We start from the raw sequence: 24,293 nt of genomic DNA, 5'->3' as shown, positions 1-24,293 counted from the left end.
AAATGGAAACCTATGTTTTTGAGTCCACCAATCGATGCAGTTTCTTGTGCTCGACATAAAAGTACTAACATACTTATGCCCTAAACTTATTCGTTAGGAAGTTATCGAAGCTAAAATTTCTCTGAATTATTTCGGTCTCTCGGTAAGTGTTTCAGAGTACCTACGTTATGTTCCATTATAATTCAGAGAACTTTTAGCTTCGATAACTTCCTAACGAATAAGTTTAGGGCATAAGTATGTTAGTACTTTTATGTCGAGCACAAGAAACTGCATCGATTGGTACACTCAAACACATAGGTTTCCATTTAAAAAAAAAGTGCAGTTGCATTTTTCTGATGCACTGATGCACAAAAGTGCATAAAGTTAGTTGCATATTATGCACCGTCTAATACCATTTAACTTCTACTTATAACATCTTCTATTCCCAACCGTTTAGGAGGTACAGCCTGTTCCAGTTGCGTAGGACACCCTGTATATTAAACAGTCTCCTTCAAGTTCATTATTTAAGCTAAAAACAAATTATAGTGGAGTTATACCTTGCAGTTTCATTTTCTGTTTCAATCCATGAAACACTGAGTATATCTGTTTCTTGCCTATGCAGTGTTTCAGGTACATCTGATACATTTTGTATAGCATCAGCTCTTAATATTCGCTTTGAACAAGGACTTTCAACAAAGTAATCATTTGCAAAATGTTTTGAACATACTCTTGTATGAGGTGAAGACTCAAAATTATTACATTTTATTGCTTTTATCCACTGTTGTTTTAGTTCCCGATTTTTTTGAAATCTATAAATAAATTCTTTTAGAACCGCTACAAAGAACTTAATCTTAAGTATACAATAAATGTTGCTAATTATAGGTTATGCCACGGACACAGAGCCCCATAAGATGTTAGTTCTATTCTGTACGTCGTCTGTGGTTGAAACTAAGAATAGTGGATTTGCATGAAAATCTCGCAGCATGGACCTCATGACTGATTCGCATGAGTCGTAGAACGTGGACGTCACATTGAGATTCTATGTTTCCATTTAAGTCTTACGTTTTCAATTTGATGTGCGTAATGATTGATATTACGTAAAATATTACCATCAATCTGCCACGAATAGTTCAAGTTAATATTATTTGTTCGAATACAATGGACTTGTGCTTACGCGCGCGTGTGGGTGAATTTACTTGCTAAGCATGCAACAACGTATTAAGAATGGAGAAGTTATATCCATAGATATTTCTCTATAATTGTTACGTGCAATAACACATCATAGTACATATTGTGATAAATAACGGAGTAGCATTTTTCTTCCAATGATTGCAGAATGCATTCCGACGTGCAAATATCTTACAATCTCAATGCAAATAAGATTATTGATGTTTACATATAAGAAATGTAAACAAAAGTGTAAACAACGTTACTAATACGCGATGTTTATCTTTGCCGGTACATTGAACTGTCAAGAGTGTTAAATTCGTATGCAGTTGCCAACAAATCCCGTTGGTGGAACAGTATCGTGTGATTTTATTTACAAATCGAGTACTTTCAACTGCGTCAGCAGTTCTTTTATATAAGTAGAATCAAACGTTTGCATATTTAGTAGTTCAAAAAAGTTCAGTGAGAAGTAATTTTCTATATTGAACAATTTTTTGTCAGACAATTAAACGACACTCGTAAAAAGGATAAAGTGACGTCAAGTACAAAAGAACAATATTATAAACAGAGCATCATTGTGTCATTATACACTAGCAAAAGCTAGTGTATTAATTTTATTTTTGTACAATGAAAATCATCTAAACAGAAATAGTTAAAAGTACTGAAAATAAATTGGAAGGAGTGTTTTTGATATTTATGTTTTATTCAAAAATTAATGTCTTAAATTATGAATAGTTGCGATAATCGTTAGTGTGAAAAGTTAATACTTTTACTTAGTAAAAGTTAATAATAATTTATTCTCTTTTTATTTCTATCCCTTTCTTATCCGATCTACAAAGGAAACTAAAAATGACGTGAATGCTACCATAAAATATTATCAAAGATCTTTTTATCGAGGTATACTTCAAAACTATATACTATCATTGTTACATTTCCTTCTTTTTTCATGAGGAATAATCACTTTTGCATTCCATATTCTCTGACTTCAAAACTATAGTTACTTCCTTCGTACTTAAACTTATCGCGTTATATTACATTAAAAGTCGTGCGATTATGCGCATTACATATTTGTATCCGCATACAGCGGATTAAGTATAACGCTATGTATGCATCTGCACATATATGTCATGTTACACATATAAATATACGTGAAGAGGAAATGTTAGGCTTACGTCCAAATTAATAATAGTTACACCTGTTCGCGAAAATTCGACGCTAAATTAAGCGATTACTAAAACGTCTTTCAACATTCTAACGATTTTGAATTTTGATACATCGTGCACGTAATGTATTTTAGTATGTACCATGACTTATTTACATATAGGATAGCTTTTCATAGCATATTTTTCTAATTTCAAGAGCAACTATGTCTAAAACAAGGATGCATTCGTGAAATAATTATTCATTATACATATTTTTCACTTCTAAATACAGTTATTATAGGTTATTTTCATCGTATTAGTTTACTATGTATATAAGTTGAAAGTAAAATAACAATCCTATAATTTTAAATTAGAGATTTCTTATTTTGTAATAAAGCATACTGCTATAATATTTAGACATTTATATACATAAGTAGGAAATATTTTATAATTACAGGCAATTAACAGATAGTGCTTCGGGCAAAAATTATGGTGGAAGTGTTAACAGAAGTCAGCTATTTAGTCGCATAAGTACATTGTGGAAAACGAAAATGTCTATGCAAAATCATTCGAAACTTTTAACGCAATTGAAAGATTACCTACATAAATTTGGTTATGATAAAAATCTACAAATCATTTTATCCAAAGATTGGTTAGATTTTCTACAGAGAATTACATATTCACAAATAAATACGTTGAAGAAACTATCACTAAATGAATTTTCCAAAAATATAAGCGATGGAAAAGCATTAAATGTTGAAAAGTGTGGTAACAGCAAAACAGAAAAAGAGAAAGCTATATTGGAAACCCAAGAAGAAGAAATATTAGCTGCCAATTCTGTTAAATACGAGGAAGTAAGTTAGTTATTTTAATTAACATATGAAAATAATATACTCAAAGATGAAGTTATTTACCGTACTAAATAATGATTATTTATGTTTTACTTGTACAGCAAGTACAGGAAGAGATTGTAAATGAACATAAATTTCAAAACAAAGGAGGCTCTTATGCTTTTTCTCAGTTTCTTGGTGCATTGATATTTAAGTTAACTGTTCAAAGTAAAACAGCCAACTTAGTTGTGTCACCAAAATGGAAAGTAAATGTCCATAAAACTATACCAAAACATAGCATTGCATCTAGAACACGACATGTTTTGAACAGTATTATAACTGCTGAATCAAATGCTTCACGCTGGAGAAGGATCGAAGATTTGTTAATACATATTGATCAATATCCAGAGTCCAGGCATTATGCGATTAAAGAAGGAGCAATTAGAATATTGCTCAAAACTCGTCAAAAAGTTAAAGATGAACAAATAAAAGGTACACGTTGATTTAGAAATATACAGGATGTTTTATAAATGCACGTCAATACTCAACGAGGTAAATCTACACACTAAAACGAGTAAAAAATATCCTATGGACATATGTCCGATATACCTTAGTTTTCGAGTTATGGATGATTGAAAACAATGTTTGAAGCGCTCGTCTCGTGCCTCAATACACGCTGTTGCACGTCGTAGCATGGAGCTCCGCACTCGCTGGAGAATACCAGGTATTCTTCGAATAGTCTGATTCATTTTCTATCCTTCCTTGCAGATCGTGCACATTATTCACTTACGTTGTATACACAATAGTTTTTAAATGGCTCCAAAGGTCTAATGGGTTACAATCAGGAGATCGTGGTGGCCATGCAGTGGGTCCACCTCGCCCTATCCATCGATTTGCGAACGTGTTGTTTAGGAATCTTTTCACTGCACAAAGGAAATGAGGTGGAGCACCATTGTGCATGAATCACAAGTTTTGTCTGATATCCAGGAGTATATCATTCAGTACTTCCTGGAGGTCGTTTTGTAAAAAGTCAAGATAAACAGTTCCATTTAGGCAAGATGGAAGAAAGTATAGTCCCAAAAGACTTCCCCCACAATTCCTCCCCACACATTAACAGAAAACTGTTATTGGTACCTTAATTCCAAGTTTGTGTGTGGATTATCTTCTGACCAAACATGTTCATTACGATAATTCATTATTCCATTTCTAGTAAATGCTGCCTCGTCAGTAAATAAAATGGGACATAGGAAAGTGGGATTTCCAGCATGTTATCTGAGTAACCATTCGCAAAATGTTCTTAAAATGTAATCTGCCTGTTGAAGGCCTTATACACGTTGCAAATAATATGGATAAAGCTGCTGTGTGTGTAATATTCGCCACACTGTGGGATGAGAAACATGAACCTACAAGATAAGGCGTAGACACTCTTCTTGACCGCCCGCGATCGTGTGTTCGCAACTTCAATGTTCTACTTTCTTGAAGCCGTCTATGAATGGAAGAAAACATTCTACGATCCGGAATTCTGCATACTGGAAAATGTTCTCCAGACGTGCTTCCAGTTCATTTCCGTTGGCACGGTCATACATGAAATGCATGTCGGTCATTTCAGCAGAAGATACATAATCATTTTGCCGATTTTTAGAACACTACTGAACTTGCAAGAATAAGGCACTGATTGCCAAAAATTTTATCTGCTTCATTTCGATGGATATTATTTATAAACATTAGATAAGGTCAAAACGTACTAAGGCATACAGTAGCGTGTATTGAGGTACGAGGCGGGCACTTCGAACATTTTCTTTAATCATCCAAAACTCGAGAACTAAGACCATACTGACCATTTGACCTTTTTTTTTTTACTTGTTTAGTGTGTAGATTTACCTCCTAAAGTATTGATATGCATTTATGTTGCACCCTGTATTTTCTGTTAAGACAACAAAATAGTTTTAATTTTAAGACATTAACTTTACAGCATCTATCAGAGAAGCATTAGCAGTATTGGGTTATACAGATCCTCTGCCTGGTAGAGGCATTAAAATTCTTTCTATCGATGGGGGAGGTATACGTGGAGTATTAGTTATAGAAATGTTGAAAAAACTGGAAGAACTGACAGGGAAGAAAACTCATGAAATGTTCGATTACATATGTGGTGTGAGTACAGGAGCTATTCTTGCTGCTGCTTTAGGTATGTATACAATGTACATATTTTTTATTAAACCATTGTACATTTTCTCATTTCAAGACTTGTTTTTAAGACTTATAATTATTTTAAAAAGTTGATATGCCTAACAATGTACATAAGTAGTATACTTAACTAACATTTGTGTACAGTCCCCCTAAAGGACCCTACAGAAGGTAAGGAAGGTAATCACATTTTTCATTGCACGTTTTATAATTTACATTTTATCTCCTTCTCGTACATCTTCTCTAATAATTTACTTCAATGTTCTTAACCTAACTTACACTATGTTAATTAGTTAAGAATGTCAGTAGCATTTGTATGTAATCATAAAATTTAATACTATTTACGACTTAATTATCTTTTAATAATGAATTGTTTTATAGGTGGACACAAGCGAAAATCATTACACGAGATATCTGAATTGTATAAGGAATTAAGTTCTAAAGTATTTACGCAAAGTGCTATAAAAGGTACGAGTAATTTAGTATGGAGCCATGGGTATTATGATACAGCACTTTGGGAAAAATTATTACAAGAGAATTTAGGTGACAAAGCTCTCATAAAAACAGTTCGCGATGCAACTGCTCCGAAAGTATGTCTACTTTTTATTTATATACAAAATTTTGCAGTAGTAAACTTTTTCATAACACCGAAAATGAAAAGAATTTTAATACGGAAACTACTGTTTAGTTTTCAGCCATATCTGCTGTAGTAAACCATGAACGTGTAATGGCTTATGTATTTAGAAATTACACTTTGCCTCATAGAGTTGAAAGTCAATACATAGGATCTCATAAACATAAATTGTGGGAAGCTATTAGAGCATCTGCAGCAGCACCTAGTTATTTTGAGGAATTTAAATATGGCGAATATCTTCATCAAGACGGAGGTATACATCAATATATTTTATATAATAAATAACGAATGTTTAAGTGAAATATAAAAACAGAACGTTAAACGTTTAAATGGTTCAATTTTACGCAGGGATTCTTGTAAATAATCCGTGTGCAGTTGCATTACACGAAGCCAAACGATTATGGCCAAATAATCCAATTCAGTGTGTGATTTCATTTGGAACTGGGCGAACATTAAATCGAACATGTGAAAACAGCGACGAACGTACGGAAATAGCGATCTCAAGTTGGAAAGAAAAGTTTTATAAAATTTTAGATAGTGCGACAGACACAGAAGGTATTAATTTATGAAATAATCCCTCAAACATTTACTTCATTGTTCTGTACGGAATGTATCCTTTAATTTCGATAATGATTTTCTCTACAGCTGTACATACAATGCTGAACGATCTCCTACCCGAACATGTCTACTTTCGTTTCAATCCATACTTGACGGAAATGCTATCGATGGTAGAAATACGCCCCGAGAAGATCAATCAGTTAGAACAAGATGCAAGAATGTATATACGCAGAAATGAAGAAAAGTTTCAAAAAGCTGCAGAAGTTTTATTGCAACAGAGAAAAATGCAGCAAAAGGTTATGGATTGGATTGTATTACAAAGAAAAATATCAGGTCTATGAATTACCGTATTTCACAAATTGTCACGCATTCCATAATTTACGGAGATATGTAAAAAGTTACATAAACACTAAGCACAAATTTTACATAAACGCACGCCTACTTGTACGTGTATGTATAAAATGTTATTGAATATTATTAAAATATTAGCTTTCACGAGAAAACAAAACAAGCTCGGAACTAGTTTTGTAATATAATTTACCTTTATTTCAGTGTTTTTAAAATAGTCAGATAATAAAATTAACATATACTGTAAAAGTATCGTATTTCAGATAATCTCTAGTCAAAGCTAACGATTGAATTTTGGTATACGTACAGCTTTTAAAGAATCAAAGATCATGTACTTTTTGTTGTGGTTTCTGTGACATAGACTCGGGTATTTACACGTGTAAATAAAAGATCCTTATTGAGTGACAGATCACGAAGTGGTAGTGCTATGTATTAATATTTACACATTACACGTTATGTATTTTACTGTGATTATCATCATATCAAAATAATTTATTGTTATATTCAGTTTACTAGCACGCAAAGACATTAGTGATAGTTATGTTTCGTGAATAGTTTAATATTTTCTTGTAATGCAGTACTTAAGCGTACACGCGCATGACCAAAGAACTAAAGTTTTAAATAAAATTAATATTTATATAAATAATAAGGCTGTATGAAAGTAATTTATGTTACGAGCATATATCTCACTGTATTTAGTCCTAATACTAGTGCTCGGTATTATATATACTCATAATTTCCGTACAAACTTATAAATGTATTTTACAACAAAGAAAGCTTCAAATAAAACAGAAGATGCGCAGAGAAAAGGAAATGTAGCTACATACGTTGTCACTACACTAGTTATATTTTCAGACAGGACGAGGAATTTGTATATAAATAAATAAAGTTTATTCAAATAATATAATAATATCTTTCTTTGGCACAATACTTTGAACAATTGTGTCTAAGAAGGTATTATTTGTAGATTGACATCAGTCTTTTTTTTTTCCACCCGTGTTATTTTATACAGAACCCGGGACAGTTTGGATGCCCTATAATCCGTTTGTTACTTGAAAATACTAGTGTTAATTTTCCTATTTGCTTAGTTACACTACGCATGTGTCATGCAGGAAAAATCAAAAACCTGTTAGCATGTGTTAATAAGAGGTGAAGGTAGTTTTACGGAGACGAGCTGCAGTGAAGACATAACTGAACCAATAATCGGGCGTTTTACAGTATTCTTGAAAGTTTCCGTATATTTAAAATGTTTATTTATTAATGTATAATGATAAAAATTGAAAGACTCAGTTTTGCACCAGAGTTCAAAAGTTACATTAATGTAAAACCAGCAAAATATTTTTAGATGACCATCAGTGCTGCCACAATCGTGGGCCGTGGGCGAAAGCAGTTACCCCCACTATGATTATGACCTACAGCCGTCTCCCACTATACCGTCCTCATGCTCTCACGCAAGTGTAGTGGTAGCTCTGCGTTTGCGAAGCCTGTTCGACTTTTTCCGCCAATAATCTACGTCACCACGTGACGCTCAAGAAACCTGAGCGCATGAGTATCTCGTGCTCTCACACAAGTGTAGCGGTAGCTCTGTCCGTGTGCGAAGCCTGTTCGGCTCTTTCCACCAATTATCCACGACACCACGTGACGCTCGAGCAATCTGAGCGCATGAGTACGAATTAGGAGATTCCCTTTGAATCTCGGTGAGACGCAGTGTTTCGAGTATATGGGTGTTCGGGACAAAAATCATAATTTCTAAATTAATCAATTTTCGACTTAAGTTCTCTAATACTTTTTTGAAGAGAATTCAAATATGCATTGATTGACACATAAAAAAATATATGGTTTCATTTAAAAAAATTGTAGCGATCTATATTTTTTATCGAATAAAAACTTTTTTGTAAATTTTCATTAACATGATTTATTGTCAACTGAATGCTGATTAACTTTTGTTTGAAAAATTTGTTCATCAGTTTCGCGGAAATACCGACAAAATCGTAGTGGCCGTTTCGCACACAGGGGTTTCAGAGACAAATATCATAACTTTGTATACATTCAAAATTTCTCTTTTATTTTTGTTTTGTAATTTTCATTAGGTAGTTAAATAACAATATAAATAATTAAAAAATTGAATAACGCGTACAATAGTAGGATAGGACGCTAGAATACTGAACGCGTCAATAACGATTTTGACAATTTTCTTCTTTAAATTTGACATTAATATAAAGATTTACATATATGTTCAAAATTAACATACGAATAATAATTAATATACAAAAAATCACAGAGGTATTACTCGGTACTTTTTTTAAAAGTCTCGTTAAATTTGATAAAAATTTTACATAAAAAATTAGGAAAATTTATTACTATTGTATTAAAATTCTGTGTCAGCTTCAAAAGTATTCAAGTACCAAACACAACCTATAAAAATCAAATCAAAAACACAAATAGTCTGAGAATGGCACATATTTGGAGCAAACTTCACGTCTTAATTTTAACAGCAAATGGACGTATTCAGTCAAAATTATAGGTAATATTACAAACTATGGTTTGTTATTAACATCTTAAAATGAAATAATTTTTAGATTTTGCACTTTGAATTTCTGATTTTTGTCCATTGGTCGAAACACTGTGCGCCGGTGTTACTTTTTATTTTTAATTATTTTATAATTTAATTTTGTAACTTTTCAGTGAAATGAAAAATTTGAGAAATATTGATGTGCAAAGCACTTATCAAGAAGACTACATACCTGACCCCCCAGGATTTTAATGAAATTTGCAGGGATGAATCTAGAAGTTGAAAAATGACATTCTGTAAAATATTTCATTTCAATGCGCATTTTTTATAAACAATTGAAATTACTTCTATAAAACTTTAGAAGTTTAGGCACAATTCAACAATCGGCTGTGAGCCAGTACACAGGATGGTTGTTTCGTAAGCGGTTAATCTGAGTTCAGATCTTTGTACAATGAAGAATTGTTTTCACTCTTATTTTAATTAATAAAATTTCACATTATTTTATTTTTATATTTTTACTTTTATGTTTCTTCAACTGTTTGAAAACAATAAAAATATAATCATTCATTCATCGTAAACTATTTGCGTCTATACTTATATAAAGGTACAATTCATTATTCTTGGTTGTCCCCAAAAATAATAGTTGAATAGCGAATAATTTCCTACATTAATGTAGTTTATTTTCCACCAAATATAAAAAATAACAAATGTAATTGTAATTTAATATTGTTTGTTAGATGTGCACATTGCAAAAAATTTCTGTTTGTACTGTTTTTACAATTTGTAGCATCCTGCTAGTTGTCATAACTAAAAAACATCTTGGGCGCATGCCCACTGCCATTTTACCATTTACCATTTATTTTTATTTGTTAACATGACTGTAGAGGAATACATTATATTTGTAATGTGACGGGGAGGCGAGCTGTGTTACGCTTCCTGTTCTAGGACATCTGACGTGCTGGGGTGAGGGGTTGGGTGATTTCTTCGAACGTGTGTTTTGCGGATTTAATCATGAGATTCGGTGCATAGGGAAAATTTAGTAAAAACTTACAAGCTTGGTGGGTGGGCGTTTACTTAGTCGTTAGAGGGCGGGGGTTTGGGGATGTTAGTGGGTGGTTAGCGGATGCTTAGGCTATGTTAGTGGATTAGTCGTATTTGCATTATTTGCATTATGTTACATTTGTGTTACTTATGAGTAGTATTTATGGTTTGCTTATATTTTTAATGAGGGGTTGTAGTGTTTGGCAGCTTATGTGAGTAGTCAGCCAGCTCGGTTTTTTTTTCTTGGTGGGCTTGGAGTTTGTTGTAGTGCCTTTCATGGGTGGGTTTGTGTGATTTTTTATGTTGTTGTTGAAGTTAGTGTTGATATTTCCTATGTGTGCAGTTATTGGTGTGATGTTTAGGGTGCGCTGAATGTAGGCGGTTGAGGTGCGTTTTGGGAGGTTTACCTCTATTTTTAGTCTTTTGTTTTGGGCTACTTGGAGTTTTTTCAGATGGGTATGCGCAGCTGTATGCCAAACTGGGCAGGCGTAGGTGAGTACGGGGTGGATGATAGATTTGTACAGTAGGAGTTTTAGTTTTGTTGGGAGGGCGGGGGATTTTATTAGGTGGTAGTATCTGGCCAGAATGGAGGTGGTTTTGCGGGCTGCATCGGAAGTTTGCTTGAACCACGTGAGCCTGGAGTCCATGTGGATTCCTAGGTATTTAACTGATTTTTTGGTTTCAATAGTAGAGTTTTGAATTTTCAGGTTGTAAGAGATCTTTCTTTTGTGCGTGAACAGGATGGCCTCAGTTTTGGCAGTGTTTATTTGGAGTTTCCATTTGCTTAGTCGGGAGGTTATTAGGTGAGCTGCGTTCTGGATGCGGTTTATTGCTTTGTGGGAGGATGGGCTGGCGGTGTAAAGGGAGATGTCATCCGCGAAGCCGGTGATGTGAGTGGATTTGGGTAGGTCCTTGAAGGCCGGGGCTATAAATATGTTGAAGAGGGTTGGAGAGAGGACGGAGTACGGAGCCCTGTGGGACTCCTGCGGCTATGGTGTAGATACAGGAGCGGGCCTGACCTACTCTGACCGTTATGCTGCGGTTTGTGAGGAACGAGTGAATTAGCCTGGTTAGAGGCAGGGGAATGTTGTAGGTGCGGAGGCGGTGTGTTAATCCTTCGATCTATACGGAGTCGAAGGCCTTTTCAGCGTCTAGGAGGATCATTGCCGTGGTGTTTTTATTGGACATGTGTAATTTAATGTCATTTGTTACCCTTGCTAGCTGGTGGATGGTCGAGTGTTTTTGGCGGAAGCCGAATTGGGTGGGGGGAATTATCTCGTGTTCGTTCAGGAAGGAGGTTAGTCGGGAGAGGATAGTTCTTTCTGCTACCTTGGAGAGGGAGGGGAGTAGGCTGATTGGACAGTAGCTGGAGGTGAGGGATGGGTTTTTATTTGGTTTAGGTATTGGGATGACGGTGGCGTGTTTCCAGGGGGCGGGAAAGTGGCTGTGTGCAAGGATGGCATTGATAATATAGTTCAGGTAGACTACTGCTTTTTTCGGGAGGTTTTTAAGGAGTAGATTTGTGATGTTGTCGTGTCCCGGGGCTTTGTTGCTTCTGAGGCTCCGGATGATGGATAGGATCTCCTTGGGTGAGATTAGTTTGATATGGGGGGGAGGGGGTGACGGTGATGTTTTCAGGTGTTTGACGGTGGCTGCGTTTATTTGGGCGGTGAAGGAGGGGTTTCCGTTTGTGTGTGGGTGAGGGCGTAGTGAGAAGCTAGTGCTTCGGCTTTGTCCTCGTCGGTGTAGGCTGTAGTGTTTGTGGTTGTTAATGGTGCGACGGTTCGTTGGTTTGAGGAGTTGAAGAATTTGGTGACTTTCCAGAAAGAGTTGTCTTTCAGGTTTAGTGATTTGAGTTTGTTTTCCCATTCGGTGTTGCGCCATTGGGTTAGTCGGTGGGTTACGAGTCTGGTGTAGAGATTTAGGAGGGCTTTCAGACCGCGGGTTCTGTGACTGCCAGAGGTTTCTTAATCTATTTTTCTTTTTGATTAGGTTTTTGAGGTGGTCAGGTAGTTTAGGTGGCCGGATACGCGATACGCGGCTTCCGTGATAATTTTGGAGAGGCAGGTAGTTTCGCGGTCAATGTCCTCAGGGTTGAGGATGTTGGGCTTGGCGTTTGGAATTTGATCGTTTATGGCGTTTTTGAAATTGCCCCAGTCGGCAGCTCGGTGGTCGGGTCTGGTGACGGTGGCTCTGATGGGTGTGTGGGTAGCTGGGAGGTTGTAGATGACTGGGACGTGGTCGGAGGAGCCCGCGGTTATAGTACGGGGGTTGGATATTAGGTTGGTTCTGTTGGATAATGTAAAGTCTGTGATACTTGGGGTGAGGTTTGGGGAGTGTGGGATGTACGTGAGGTGGGTTGGGGCGGATATGGTGGCTGCGTGGTTGGTGATTGCGTCGTGAATGATTTGGCCGTTTTGGTTTTTTGTTGCACAGTGCCATAATTGATGCCTGGCGTTGAAGTCGCCTGCTAGGATGGTGGAGGTGGTGCCTAGTAGGGTTTTGAGGTCGCGTGTGGTTAGTTTGCTGCGTGGAGGGTTGTAAATGGCTATGATCGTGAGTGGGTGGTTGTGTGGTTTGGTTTTGATAGCTACTGCTTCTAGGATATTGTTTTTGATGGGCGGTATTGAATAGGGAGTGAGGTGGAGGTGTTGTTTGGTTATGATTGCGACGCCTCCGCCTTGCGTTGGTCGATCGAGTCTGGTGATGTTGTAGCCGGTTATTTTGAGTTTAGCGGCTGGGTGGAGGAAGGTTTCTGTGACTATAGCTATGTCAATTTTGTGTGAGTGGAGTATGTGTTGGAGTTCGAGGAGGTGCTTGCGTATACCCTGAATGTTGTAAATCATGAGTCTTAGGGGAGGGGGTGGATTAGGGGCCATTGTGCTCGAAGATGTGTGCGTGCTTGAGTAAGACAGTTGCCTTTTTTATACCTGTGCTTGCTGACTTGTACTCACATATGAATGTTTTTATTTCGGCTACTAGTTTCGGTATGTCGAGGCTTGCAAATTCTTCGTGTTGTTCTTGCAGGTCAGGGGCGAGTCCACGGGGGTTACGGGTCTGGCCTTGGGCGGGTCCGTGCGGTCGAGTATCTGGCGGTGTTCGGGGCTGTGGTTCAGTCCCATGTGTTGACCATTTGGCTGCGTCGGCGTAGGAGAAGTGCTCTGTCCTGCGTGTCGGTTGCTGGGGCATACGTCTGCTCGTGTAGGTGTGTGAGGGGGGGCTTCTGAAGGTTTTTTTTTCCTGGTAGTTTGCCCTAGCAGGGCATTGTCTAAAGCTGGCCACGTGCTGCTGGCCGCAATTTGCGCGTTTGATGGGCATGTTGATTCGATTGCACTATTTCGCGTCGTGATTTTTGCCACACCTGACGCATCATTGCTTCAGGTTGCAGTGGACGCTGGAATGGCCGAATAGCTGGCACCTGAAGCATTGAGTGGCTTGAGCCCTTGATGCGAATTTTTCGAAGGTGCATCGGTGGTAGAGGATTGCGTCCAGCGCTTTAAGGTGTCTCAATGTGGTGTCCGGTGGGGTCAACAGGATGAACAGCGGGAGGGGGAGTTTGGTTCCGTCCGATTGGGATTTGGACATTTGGTGGACTGCTACGGTACTTTTGATTTGGTCGCTAACGTCCGCGGCGATGTCCTCAGGCTGGAAGGTGGTGGGTAGTCCTCGGATTAAGTATTTCCTTTTCTGGTCGCCTTTGTAGCCAAAGGTGTGGAACTCGGTGTTCGTGGCTTTGAGCATCTCCATGATTTTTTGGTGGTCTTTGTTTGTTTTTGTATGGATTTGGGTTGTCCTGCCCATGTTTTTTAAAAAAAACTGTTTTGTGATTTTGCCTAGTTCCTGAATGAATTTATTGATTTCGGCCGAGGTGCCGTTGAGGACAATGGGCGGTGGTTTATCCTTGACTAGAGGTTCGGGGGGCGTTTCCGGTGCGTTTCTTAGTAGCGCAAATGAGTTCGATGTATGTACGTTTGGGACTGCGACGTCGTTTTTGCTGTCCATTTCGGATTCGGCAGCCGAGTGGGTGGATGCGGTCCGGTCCTGGATGGCCTTCTTTGTGGGGGTGGTTTCGGTGATTCCTGCTTGTTTTAGGATCTCCTTTGCCTGGGCAGGCGGTACAATGTGCAAGACCTTTGACTTAGTGGGTGGAGTGGCGCGCTTCATTGCTTGGGTGGCGTGGCGGGGTGGGCCCTCGTCATCATTTGGGGTCGCGCGTTTCGGCACTTTTCCGATAGGGCTTGCTATCGTGGTAGGTTAGTTGCTTTCACTGATATTCACTGTTAGAGTTTTTTTTTTTTCTTTTTTTTTGGCACTGGGCTATCCAGGATGGGTGCAGCGCGAACGCACGGGTGGCCACGGTAGGCGCGGAGCACGTGGAGACTCGCTGGTTCAGGTATCACGTTTTCGGTTTTCCGAGTTCTGGATAGCGTCCGTACCCTTCGAAGGTTGGGGAGAGACTGGACGCCCACTGCCGATTGTTGAACGTTACTTAAACCAAAGTTTTATATAAGTAATTTCAATTGTTTATAAAAAATGCGCATTGAAATGAAATATTTTACAGTGTAGTAACCCTGCTACGCTCTGCCACTAGGGGGACGGACTAACAGCAAATTCTCGCTAGTCCTCATAAAGGCTCCTATTTGTATACAGGGTGGTCTGTAACTCTTCGAACATCCGGAAATAGGGGGTTGCTGGGGTGACTCTCGTTCAGTTTTTCCTTTGAACCTCAGTTCAGTTTTTCTTCTACCACCGACGAAACGTACCCGCCGAACCGCTGACGCAAAGCCAGTTAACGCATAAAACGGTTGTATTTTCCGGGCGAATTGTACACCTACCATCACACTTATGTATATCTTAATAAATTAAGGTGAAAACAGTGTAACAGTGTAACAGTGTATCGCCAAACGATAGAAACAATAGACATTGACATCGACAACAATAGACGTCGAACGCCGCGACGTCTTCTGTTTTTTTCCCCACTTTCTCCGCGGGTCAGGCAACGTTTGGCGAAGGCCGATCATATGAGTTCACCGACCCGGCCGTAACATCAGCTGTTTCGGATTGCCTGGAAAAGTCAGGATCGACACACTGACCCACTTCCGTCGAAGCAGATTAATTCGTGGACGAATGAGTAAGTTTTTCATAAGTAATAAAACACTTTATTCCTTTCGGATAACGAATAAAAGTATCGAATACAGTTATTAAACGACTTATTTGTTATTCATGAAAAAAAAAAGAAATACGTTTTGTAAATCTATGTCAATTACATATACACACGCTGAAAATTTCATCGAAATCGGTGGATTGAGAAACAAGCAACAGGTATCGAAAGATGTAAGAATCTGCAGATTTATTATAGTTCTAGGCCGAAAGTCGTGAAATAGTGCGATTTTCACAATCTTTAACCGTTTGTAGCTCGTAGCAACACTAACCGATTTCGATGAAATTTTCAACGTGCGTATCACTGACATAGATCTACAAAACGTATTTTTTAAATTTTCATTACGAGCTCAGGTAAAAAAGTTGTAAAAACGACCTTCGCTATTTTCTTCGCGATTCCGACTAAATGCAGTTTTTTCAAAAATTTATACAAACGTCGGAATGACGACAAAAAACCATTTCTCTAAGCCTTATAAAAATAGCGGTGCAAAGTCAAATTTTTTTGACAGCGATCGATAACCGAGAAGTCACACGTACGCGTCGTTCACGATAGCGCGCGGGCGAATCTCTGTTTGCTCGTCCCTGAGCGCGGGTTCTACGCGCGCTGTGATTGGCCAGTGTTTTTTATTAATAATTCAAAAACGAAGCTTCAAACATTATTTTCGTCAAGGAAAAAGTTATTCAGAGTCACCCCAGCAACCCCCCATTTCCGGGAGTTACACTTTTTACAGGACACCCTGTATACTTATACAGTAAAGATTCTATAAAAGTTCTTTCAGATCTGCGCCATGACTGTTCATGGTCAATCCCCACCACAAGGGGGGACCACCCTTGAACAAGGCAAGCGACTAATGTGACACGATCACGGCATCTCCTTATCGCATTCGGTGGCAGCATGTCCGTGAAACAATGCTACAAAACTACAAAAGTTTGTTATTTTCAATTTTTCATTAATAAAAATTTCATCAAAATATTGATGAGATTTTCCTGATTAAAATGATACCAAACACGATATTGTTACAAAACTTGGTTGTGTCGATTGGGCTTGTGAATCTTCCTTTGCCCGCTACGTTTTTCTACGTTCATTTCACGGTTTACATCTACAGAATGTAACACCTTTTTTGTGAGGGTTTCACAGCTGTGCCGAAAACGAACCGTTATGCAGTACTAGAACTGAACCTATCCAGTTATTCTTGAATGAGCCACTCTTCTTCAAACTAACGGTTCGTAAGCGGCATTGCCTTTGGTCCGTTATGGAATAGGAAGAAACGAATTTTGACCTCTGACGAGTTTAAGGAACACATAAGAATACACATAGGAGTTGTTATACTAAAGTTTACACTACTCAGGACTCTTCACAAGCAGTTCGCAAACAGTTTGCAAACAATTATAATTTACTAAGATGTTAAAAATTTTACTAGTCGGCGTTTTTGATGAGTAGGTGAAAAAAATTAAAGAGAAAAAAGTGATACTATTTTTTGCAAATAATATAACAACGTATGTGAACTTTTTGTGTTTGTATTATTTTTTTGGAAATGAAAATGACATTCAATTTTTTAAATAGAATTTAAATTCTATTCTATGCTGACTAGTAAATCCGTTAACATTCTGTATAATTATAAATAGCTGCAAGTTGTATTTTTGTAATTTTTTGTTAATTTCATTAATTTTAGTAATTCTTTTGAATTTTTCGACCTTTTGTAATTTTTTAATTTTGTATAACTTGGTATATAACTTTATTTAATTTCTTATAATTGCTCATGTAGTAGAATTTTTGGAAAGAAAGGATTTTTTTTGGTATCTGGGAAAAAACACACAAAAGTTTATTTATCTTTCGTCGATACATGTTAAATGTTTGATACAGAATAATTTCGAACAAATCAATGCAGTGTTCGAGCTGTTGCTTTCGCTTTCGGGCGTCCGGCTTTAAGCAGCCGTACTCTCCCGTTACAACATTAACGAAACGGATAAAACGATTTATAACAATTACTGTGGGAAGGCGTCCGGACAGCCTCCTGTACTCTACTCTGGAAGGCGCTTGGCGGATAGTCCAGCCGTTCTTTCCATTACAGGAGCGACCCAGGTATAGTTCCCGTACTCTCCTATCACAATATTAAATGATACGCGTATGATCGGAGAGTCCACCCACACCTTTCCTGGTAGGCGACCCGCGGATAGTCCAGCCGTTCTCTGCATACCACCAGAAGTACTAAGCAATCCTCTCCGAGCTTCCTCAGGCGTCCGGGTAACCTCCCTGTACTCTCCTCTGTAAGAGGCGACCGGCGGATAGTCCAGCCGTTCTCTCCTCTAGAGAGTGACCCAGGTGTCAGTCCCCGTACTCTCCTGTGCTGTAAGGGCGTCCGAAATCTAGGTTCCGACTCTCCCACTCTGAAGAGCGACCGATGGTAATACCTCGTTCTCTCCCAGCAGAGTACAGCAAGAATGCTTGACCACTTTTTTTTTTTCATAATTTTCTCATGCGTGGTTTTTATGCGGTGCCCGGGGCAGTTTGTTGCCTTATTACCCGCTTGTGACCTGGAAAACTTATTGTGAGTATTTGCATAATTTGTGGTGTTGTTTATATAATATTCTTGAGTCATGCAGGATAAAAGTTTCAAAAACCTGTGTACATGGAAAGGTGGTATTAGTGAGGATGGTTTTAGGGAGCCTAAGGATATTACGTTTCTTTTCTAACGGGATATTGTGGATGTCATAGTTTCCTATGTTGCTGACTAGTGGGTTTGCATGCATGTGGTAGTATGTATTTTCTACCATGCGTTTGATGTATTGCTTGATGTATATTATGTTAGTTTCTGTGTGGAGTTTACGTATTGGGTAGTCTCTTGGTGCATTTTGTATGATACGGAGGAATCTATTTTGTGTTGTTTGTGGTATTTTAATATAAGTTTGTGCTGTTGAACTCCATACTTGTGCTCCGTATGTGAGGACTGGTCTTACACATGCCTTGTAAAGTTGAATTTTATGGGTGTGTGGTAGCGTGCTGCCTTTTCCGATGAGTGGATATAGCATTCTAATAGTGGCTAGTGCTTTATGATTTCTGTCTACTATGGCTTGTTTCCATGATAATCTATTACCTAGTATGATGCCTAGGTACTTTACCTGTGCTTTCCATTCTATTGGTTTGTTTTCTACAGTAATTGGTGGTAGTTGGCCAGTGTGCTTTTTGTTTTTGGTTGTGAACAGTATGGTTTCTGTTTTACTTACGTTGATTTTTAGTTTCCATTTTTGGAAGCGGGTTATTAGTTTGTTTAGGTGTAGTTGCAGTATTTTTGATGCTTGTTTGGGTTGCCAGGATGAGGTGTATACTGCTGTATCGTCTGTGTAAATGGCTGTGTGAAAAGTATTGGTCCCAGGACTGAGCCCTGGGGGACTCCTGCTGTTATATGTTTTGGGGATGAGTGGTCTCCGGCAATGGAGACTTGAATGTGTCTATTTGTTAAAAAATTATGTATGATTTTGATCAGGGGGTTTGGTGTTTGAATATTTTGGAGTTTTAGTATTAGGCCTTCGTGCCAAACTGTGTCAAATGCTTTTTGTATGTCAAGTAACGTCATTGCAGTGTATCGGTTTTTGTTGAATTCTAGTATAATGTGTTCTGTGACTCTGAGGATTTATTGAATTGTAGAATGGTTTGCTTTGAATCCAAATTGTTCCTTTATAATGATATTATTTTGTGTCAGATGTGTGTTTAGTCTGTTTAGTATGAGTCTTTCTAATATTTTACTCAGTATGCTAAGTAAGCTGATAGGTCTGTAGTTTTGTGGGTACGTGGGATTTTTTCTTGGCTTGGGGTATGGTGCAACTTTGGCTGTTTTCCATGGGTCTGGGAAGTATGAGTGCTTGTAAGTGTATCTGTAGATGTAGTACAGTTGTAGTATGGGTCTTCTGGGTAAGTTTTTGATTTGTGTGGCTGTTTAGTGGTCTTATGAGTTGGGTGATTAGCCTTGGGGTGATAAATTGGTTCGTTGTTGTTCCATGTGGTTAGAATTGCGTTGTGAGCTTCCGTTTCCCATGATGAGGTTTGGGAACTTGTGGTTTGATGTATTTGTTGAAAGGTATGTGCCAGAAGTTCAGCTTTTTCTTTGTTTGAGTATGCTGTTCATGCTTGTGCTGTCAATGGAGGAATGAGTCTAGGTTTGTTTTGCAGTGTTTTGTATGTTTTCCATAGTGAGCTGTCAGCTGTGGTTAGGATTTTAAGTTTTTGCTGCCAGTGGGTTTGCTTTATTTAGGAGATGTGTTTGTCTATGAATGTAGTGAGGTAATTTCTTACTAGTTTATGCTCTGGGTGGCCTGTTCTTTGGTATTTGCGGCGGTGTCTGTTTCTAGTTTTTATTAGTTCGAAGAGTTTTAGGTCTGGTGTGTAGGTTCTGACGTATATTTTGGTTTTAGTAGTGGCTTGGTTGTATGCGTTTTGTATTGTAGCGTTTAATCTGTGGATTTTTCTGTCTAGGTCTTGGGTTGTGTGAATGCGGTGGTTTATTCGATGTCTGTTGCAGGATGTTTTGTAAGCGTACCAGTCTGTGTGTGTTAGTAGTTTGTTTGTATATGGAACGTTTGTGTTGCCTATAGTTAGGATGACTGGCAAGTGATTTAATAAGAGGTCCTGCATTGTGTGGCACGTAGTTTGTGCTGTGAGATTTGTCAGGTAAATGTCTATGTTTGAGTGCCTGCTTTTTGGGGTTTTGTGTGTGTAGGTGTCACTGTGAAGGATGTGGTAATTATTGTTGCTAATATGGTTGTAGAGTATGTTTCCGTTTGTGTTTGCAGTTCGATTGTTCCATGTCCTGTGTTTGGAATTTAGGTCTCCTCCGATGATGAAATGGCATCTGTGGGTAGTTAGTGAATCTAGTTGTGGTGTGAGTTTTTGTTGAGGTGGGAGGTAGGCTGCTCCTATGATTACGGTGGGTTTTGTTTTGACTTTTATAAATGTTGATTCTATAGGCGTAGTGTGTGGTTGTGGGGTGTGTTCTGTGTGGAGGTTTTTGTGGATGATGATAGCTACTCCTCCACCTTTCTGGATTGTTCGATCGTTTCTATATGTTTTGTAGTTTAGTATATGTAGTCTGTCTGTTGATTTTAGCCATGTATCAGTTATTATAGCTATATCTATTTTTTGGGTTTCTAGGAAGAGTTGAAGTTCTTGTGTCTTGGTTTTAAGACTAGTGGGATTTCATAGGAGTATTCTAGTCATCGAGGAACATAGATACTTCCAGGAAAACCACGAGCCTTTCTGTGTTGGTGGTACAGTTTCTTAATTTGTCCGCTAGCATTTTAAACGCTGTGATCAGTGTTTTTATGTCGCACATTGATTTGATTTGAGAAATTGATTGGAATATTCCATGTATATTTTGGAAGTCGCTGTTGTTGCTTGGTGGTTCAGATTGATTGTGGGGAGTGTTTCCTATTGTGTTTCTTACTGTTGCTTGTGCTTATGTTCTGCTGTGAGGTAAGGTTGGGTGGGTTTGTGATTTTGTTGGAAAGGAAGGTGTTGGTATTGGTGCATGGATTGTGTTGTTCTGAGTTGGTCGTTGGCGAGGATTTGTTTCGGTGTGCGCACGTTTGGCCAGGTAGGCTAGTAGTGCTGGGCACTGATTATAATTTGCTGGATGGTCCCCTTTGCAGTTGAAACATGTAGCTGGCGTGTCCCTGGTTTTTAGGCAGTCTTTGGTTAAGTGATTTTTTGCGCATTTGACGCAGTTTGGGTTCTTGTTGCAGTTTGCTGAAGTATGTTCATGTGCTTGACATCAGTAACATTGGATGAAAGGTTTTTTGGAGTCATACTTCTCCCAGTAAATTCTTACTCTGAAGAGTATGCCTATCTTCCTGACGTGCTGGGGTGATGTTCCGGGGGCGAATGTTATTTTGTATACTGGGTGTGTATTGTGTGGGTCTTTTTGGATTTCTGTGCATGTTATTGGGTTTACATTATTTAATTTTAGTTCTTCTATTATTTCTGTGAGTGTGAATTTCGGGAGCCCTTTCAGGACCATGGCTATGGTTTTTTCTCCTGATAGGGAGTAAGTGTGATATTGAATGCTATTCTCTAAGCAGAAGTTTTTGAAGCTGTTGTGATCTTCTGTAGTTTGAAATTTTATTTTCGTTTGATTTCCTAGACATTTTATTGAGAATTTATCTCCGTATGTGCCTTTTAGGGTGGCTATTAGGGTGTTGAATTCCGTTATTTTTGTGTGAATGTGAATTGGTGGAGGATTGTTAATTTGCTGCTGTGCTGGGATGTCTGTTTGGTTAGGGTTTGTAAGTCTCGCTTGCTTGTTGTTAGGAGGCTCAGTGGTTGGATTGGGGGTTATTTCCATGTCTGTTTTTTCTTTGGCGAAGCATTTTGATAGTATGTGATATGGATTGGATGTTGGGACATTTGGGGTATGTTCTAGTTCCATACCTGTTTTCTTTGGAGTTTCTTCTTGCCTTGGTGAATCGCTCTGCGATACGGATCTTCTCCGAATTTTCAGGATGTCGTACGGGTTGGTTGGCTTTCCTGCATGGTGCCTTGCTGACTTCCGCTTGTTTTTGCTCGCCTCCGTAGTCGGAGGTTCCAGGATTTTGGGATTCTTCTTGTTTTCCAAGGTCAGGTGACCTGGTGAGGTCCGGGCTGCTGCGTGTTTTTGTTCCTCTCCTCGTAGTGTGAATGATGTTCTTGCTCTAGAGGTTGTTTGTTCTTCCTCTTTCGGCGGTGTGTTTGTGTTAGGTTAGATTTTTGTGCTGTTCTTGTTTCACGACCTTTAGTGCGTGCTACTCCGTGATCGGTCAAGAACGTACTCAATAACGATGACGTTTTTCGAATCGAATAATTGAAGTAATTTGTTCTAGATTCTTCAATTTATAATAACGAAGCGATATGCGATTGAAATCAATGATGATCAAATGATCAGGAATCAATATCTGATGAATCAATCATGATGATGCTTAACCGCGTTTTTTTTTTTTTTTGTCAGACTATTACGTCTGTGGTGAGGCAGGAAGGATCGCAGAGTTTCCTGAAGTTTCGTCGCTCGTTACACTCTAAAATAAATAAAAGTGGTTTAGTAACATGAATAATGAGAAATAGCTGGGGCAGTGTAATAATTAGGTTCACAGGAAAATTTGCAAAAAACCTGTACAGCAACAATGGTGCTTAGGCACCAACAGGAGTATGCCAAGCCATAAGTGCATGCGTGAACGTGAAACTGGATTTGCAACTGAGAATAGTTGGTCTATTTGAAAGCTGAATGTGCTATTAATAACCATGAACTATTGATGTAGTGGGAATTTGATTTTGGGTGTGTATGGAAGAAGATCTTGTCTGAAAAGCATGGTATTGCGGACAAGAGGATTAGTGTGGGAGTAAGGGCAGTAATTTTTAATTAAGGAGTCTATGATAGTCTTTAACATAAGGATTTTGGTTTTGATGTGAATATCGTATTTGGGATGATCGGGTGGTAAATTTAAGATGATCTTTAAAGCTTTGTTCTGGATGCGCTGCAAGCTTGTGATGTGAGAAGGGGCTGCGACATGCCATACCTGGGCAGCGTAGGTTATGACTGGGCGAATGCAAACTTTGTATATAATTAATTTCAGTTCAGTAGGAAGTTTGGATTTTGAATTTAATAGTATGGTGGCTGCTCTAATGGCAGATAAAGCTTTGTTCCTCCGGTCCAGAACCGCAGGACCCCATCTTAAACCAGAGTCAAACGTTATTCCAAGATAGCGAACTGTTTTTGACCATTCTATAACTTCGTTATTAATGGCTAACTTGGGCGGACTACCCGAAGCGAGATGCTTCCTTCTGCGAGTGAATAAAATTGCTTGAGATTTATTACTATTGACAGTTAGTTTCCAATCATTAAAGTAGGATGATAGAATGCTAAGATAATTTTGTAACAGTTTAACAAGACGTACAGGACTAAATGAGGCCGCCAGAATGGCGGTATCATCAGCGAAAAGAGCTAGTGTGGTATCGAGGCCGCCGGGAATATTGTTAATGTGTAACAGAAATAGTAAAGGACCCAATGCAGATCCCTGAGGCACGCCTGCTTTTATGGGCATGTGCATTGTTTTAACATTATCAATTTGAACAAAAAAGGATCTGTCAGACAGAGAAGCTTGAATTAGTTTGATGAGGGATGGATGAAATTTATATTTAATTAGTTTAAAAATCAAGCCGTCATGCCAGACCGAATCGAATGCTTTGTTGAGATCCAACAGAACCATAGCCGAGTAGCGATTTGTGTTAACATGATGTGTGTGAAATTGTGAAACACGAAGAAGTTGGTGGATGCATAAATGATGCGATCGAAAGCCAAACTGGAAGTCTTTAATGATGTTATTTTTAATTATATGTTTATTAAGTAGGGCGAGAATAGTTTTTTCAAAGATTTTAGCCAAGATTAGTAATAAGCTAATTGGTCTGTAATTGGTTATGAATTTATGGTTTTTACCAGGCTTGGGAAGTGGAATAACTCTAGCAACTTTCCATGCTTTGGGGAAATGGCTTAAACGCAGGGCAGCTCGAAATGTGTAATACAATTGAATGAAAACCTTTGGTGACGAGTGCTTGATCATGTCGACCGAGATCCTGTCCCAGTTTCGGGATAGTATGTAGAATACGTACCACGGTCTAAATGAGCGTCGAGCATTTTGCCGTTAGAATTGCAGCAAGAGTTATTCCAATTCGTGTGTTTGGCATTTAAATCAGCACCGATAACAAACGGCATCCGAAC

General features: G+C 38.4%; 1 protein-coding gene across 1 annotated transcript; it reads left to right on the top strand.

Annotated features, from left to right (window-relative positions):
* Positions 1-2,824: 2,824 nt before the first annotated feature.
* Positions 2,825-7,056, top strand: LOC108575561 (calcium-independent phospholipase A2-gamma-like). The gene is made up of 7 exons (XM_017938386.1): positions 2,825-3,142; positions 3,241-3,610; positions 5,091-5,303; positions 5,684-5,892; positions 5,991-6,189; positions 6,285-6,491; positions 6,582-7,056. Exons 1-7 carry the CDS (start codon positions 2,840-2,842, stop codon positions 6,833-6,835), a joined length of 1,755 nt encoding a protein of 584 aa, XP_017793875.1. The 5' UTR covers positions 2,825-2,839; the 3' UTR covers positions 6,836-7,056.
* The last annotated feature ends 17,237 nt before the right edge of the window (positions 7,057-24,293 follow it).

This window comes from Habropoda laboriosa, unplaced genomic scaffold (genome assembly GCF_001263275.1).
Source record: "Habropoda laboriosa isolate 0110345459 unplaced genomic scaffold, ASM126327v1 scaffold18, whole genome shotgun sequence".
In the NCBI taxonomy this organism is placed as follows: Eukaryota; Metazoa; Arthropoda; class Insecta; order Hymenoptera; family Apidae; genus Habropoda; species Habropoda laboriosa.
Note: the sequence above shows the minus strand (reverse complement) of the source record. Positions and strands in the feature narration are given on the sequence as shown.

Coding starts and splice junctions, on each gene's coding strand:
- LOC108575561 (XM_017938386.1), top strand. CDS start 2,840: ATGTCTATGCAAAATCATTCGAAACTTTTAACGCAATTGAAAGATTAC. Junction 6,190..6,284: donor ATATCTTCATCAAGACGGAG/GTATACATCAAT, acceptor AATTTTACGCAG/GGATTCTTGTAAATAATCCG. Junction 6,492..6,581: donor TAGTGCGACAGACACAGAAG/GTATTAATTTAT, acceptor TTTTCTCTACAG/CTGTACATACAATGCTGAAC.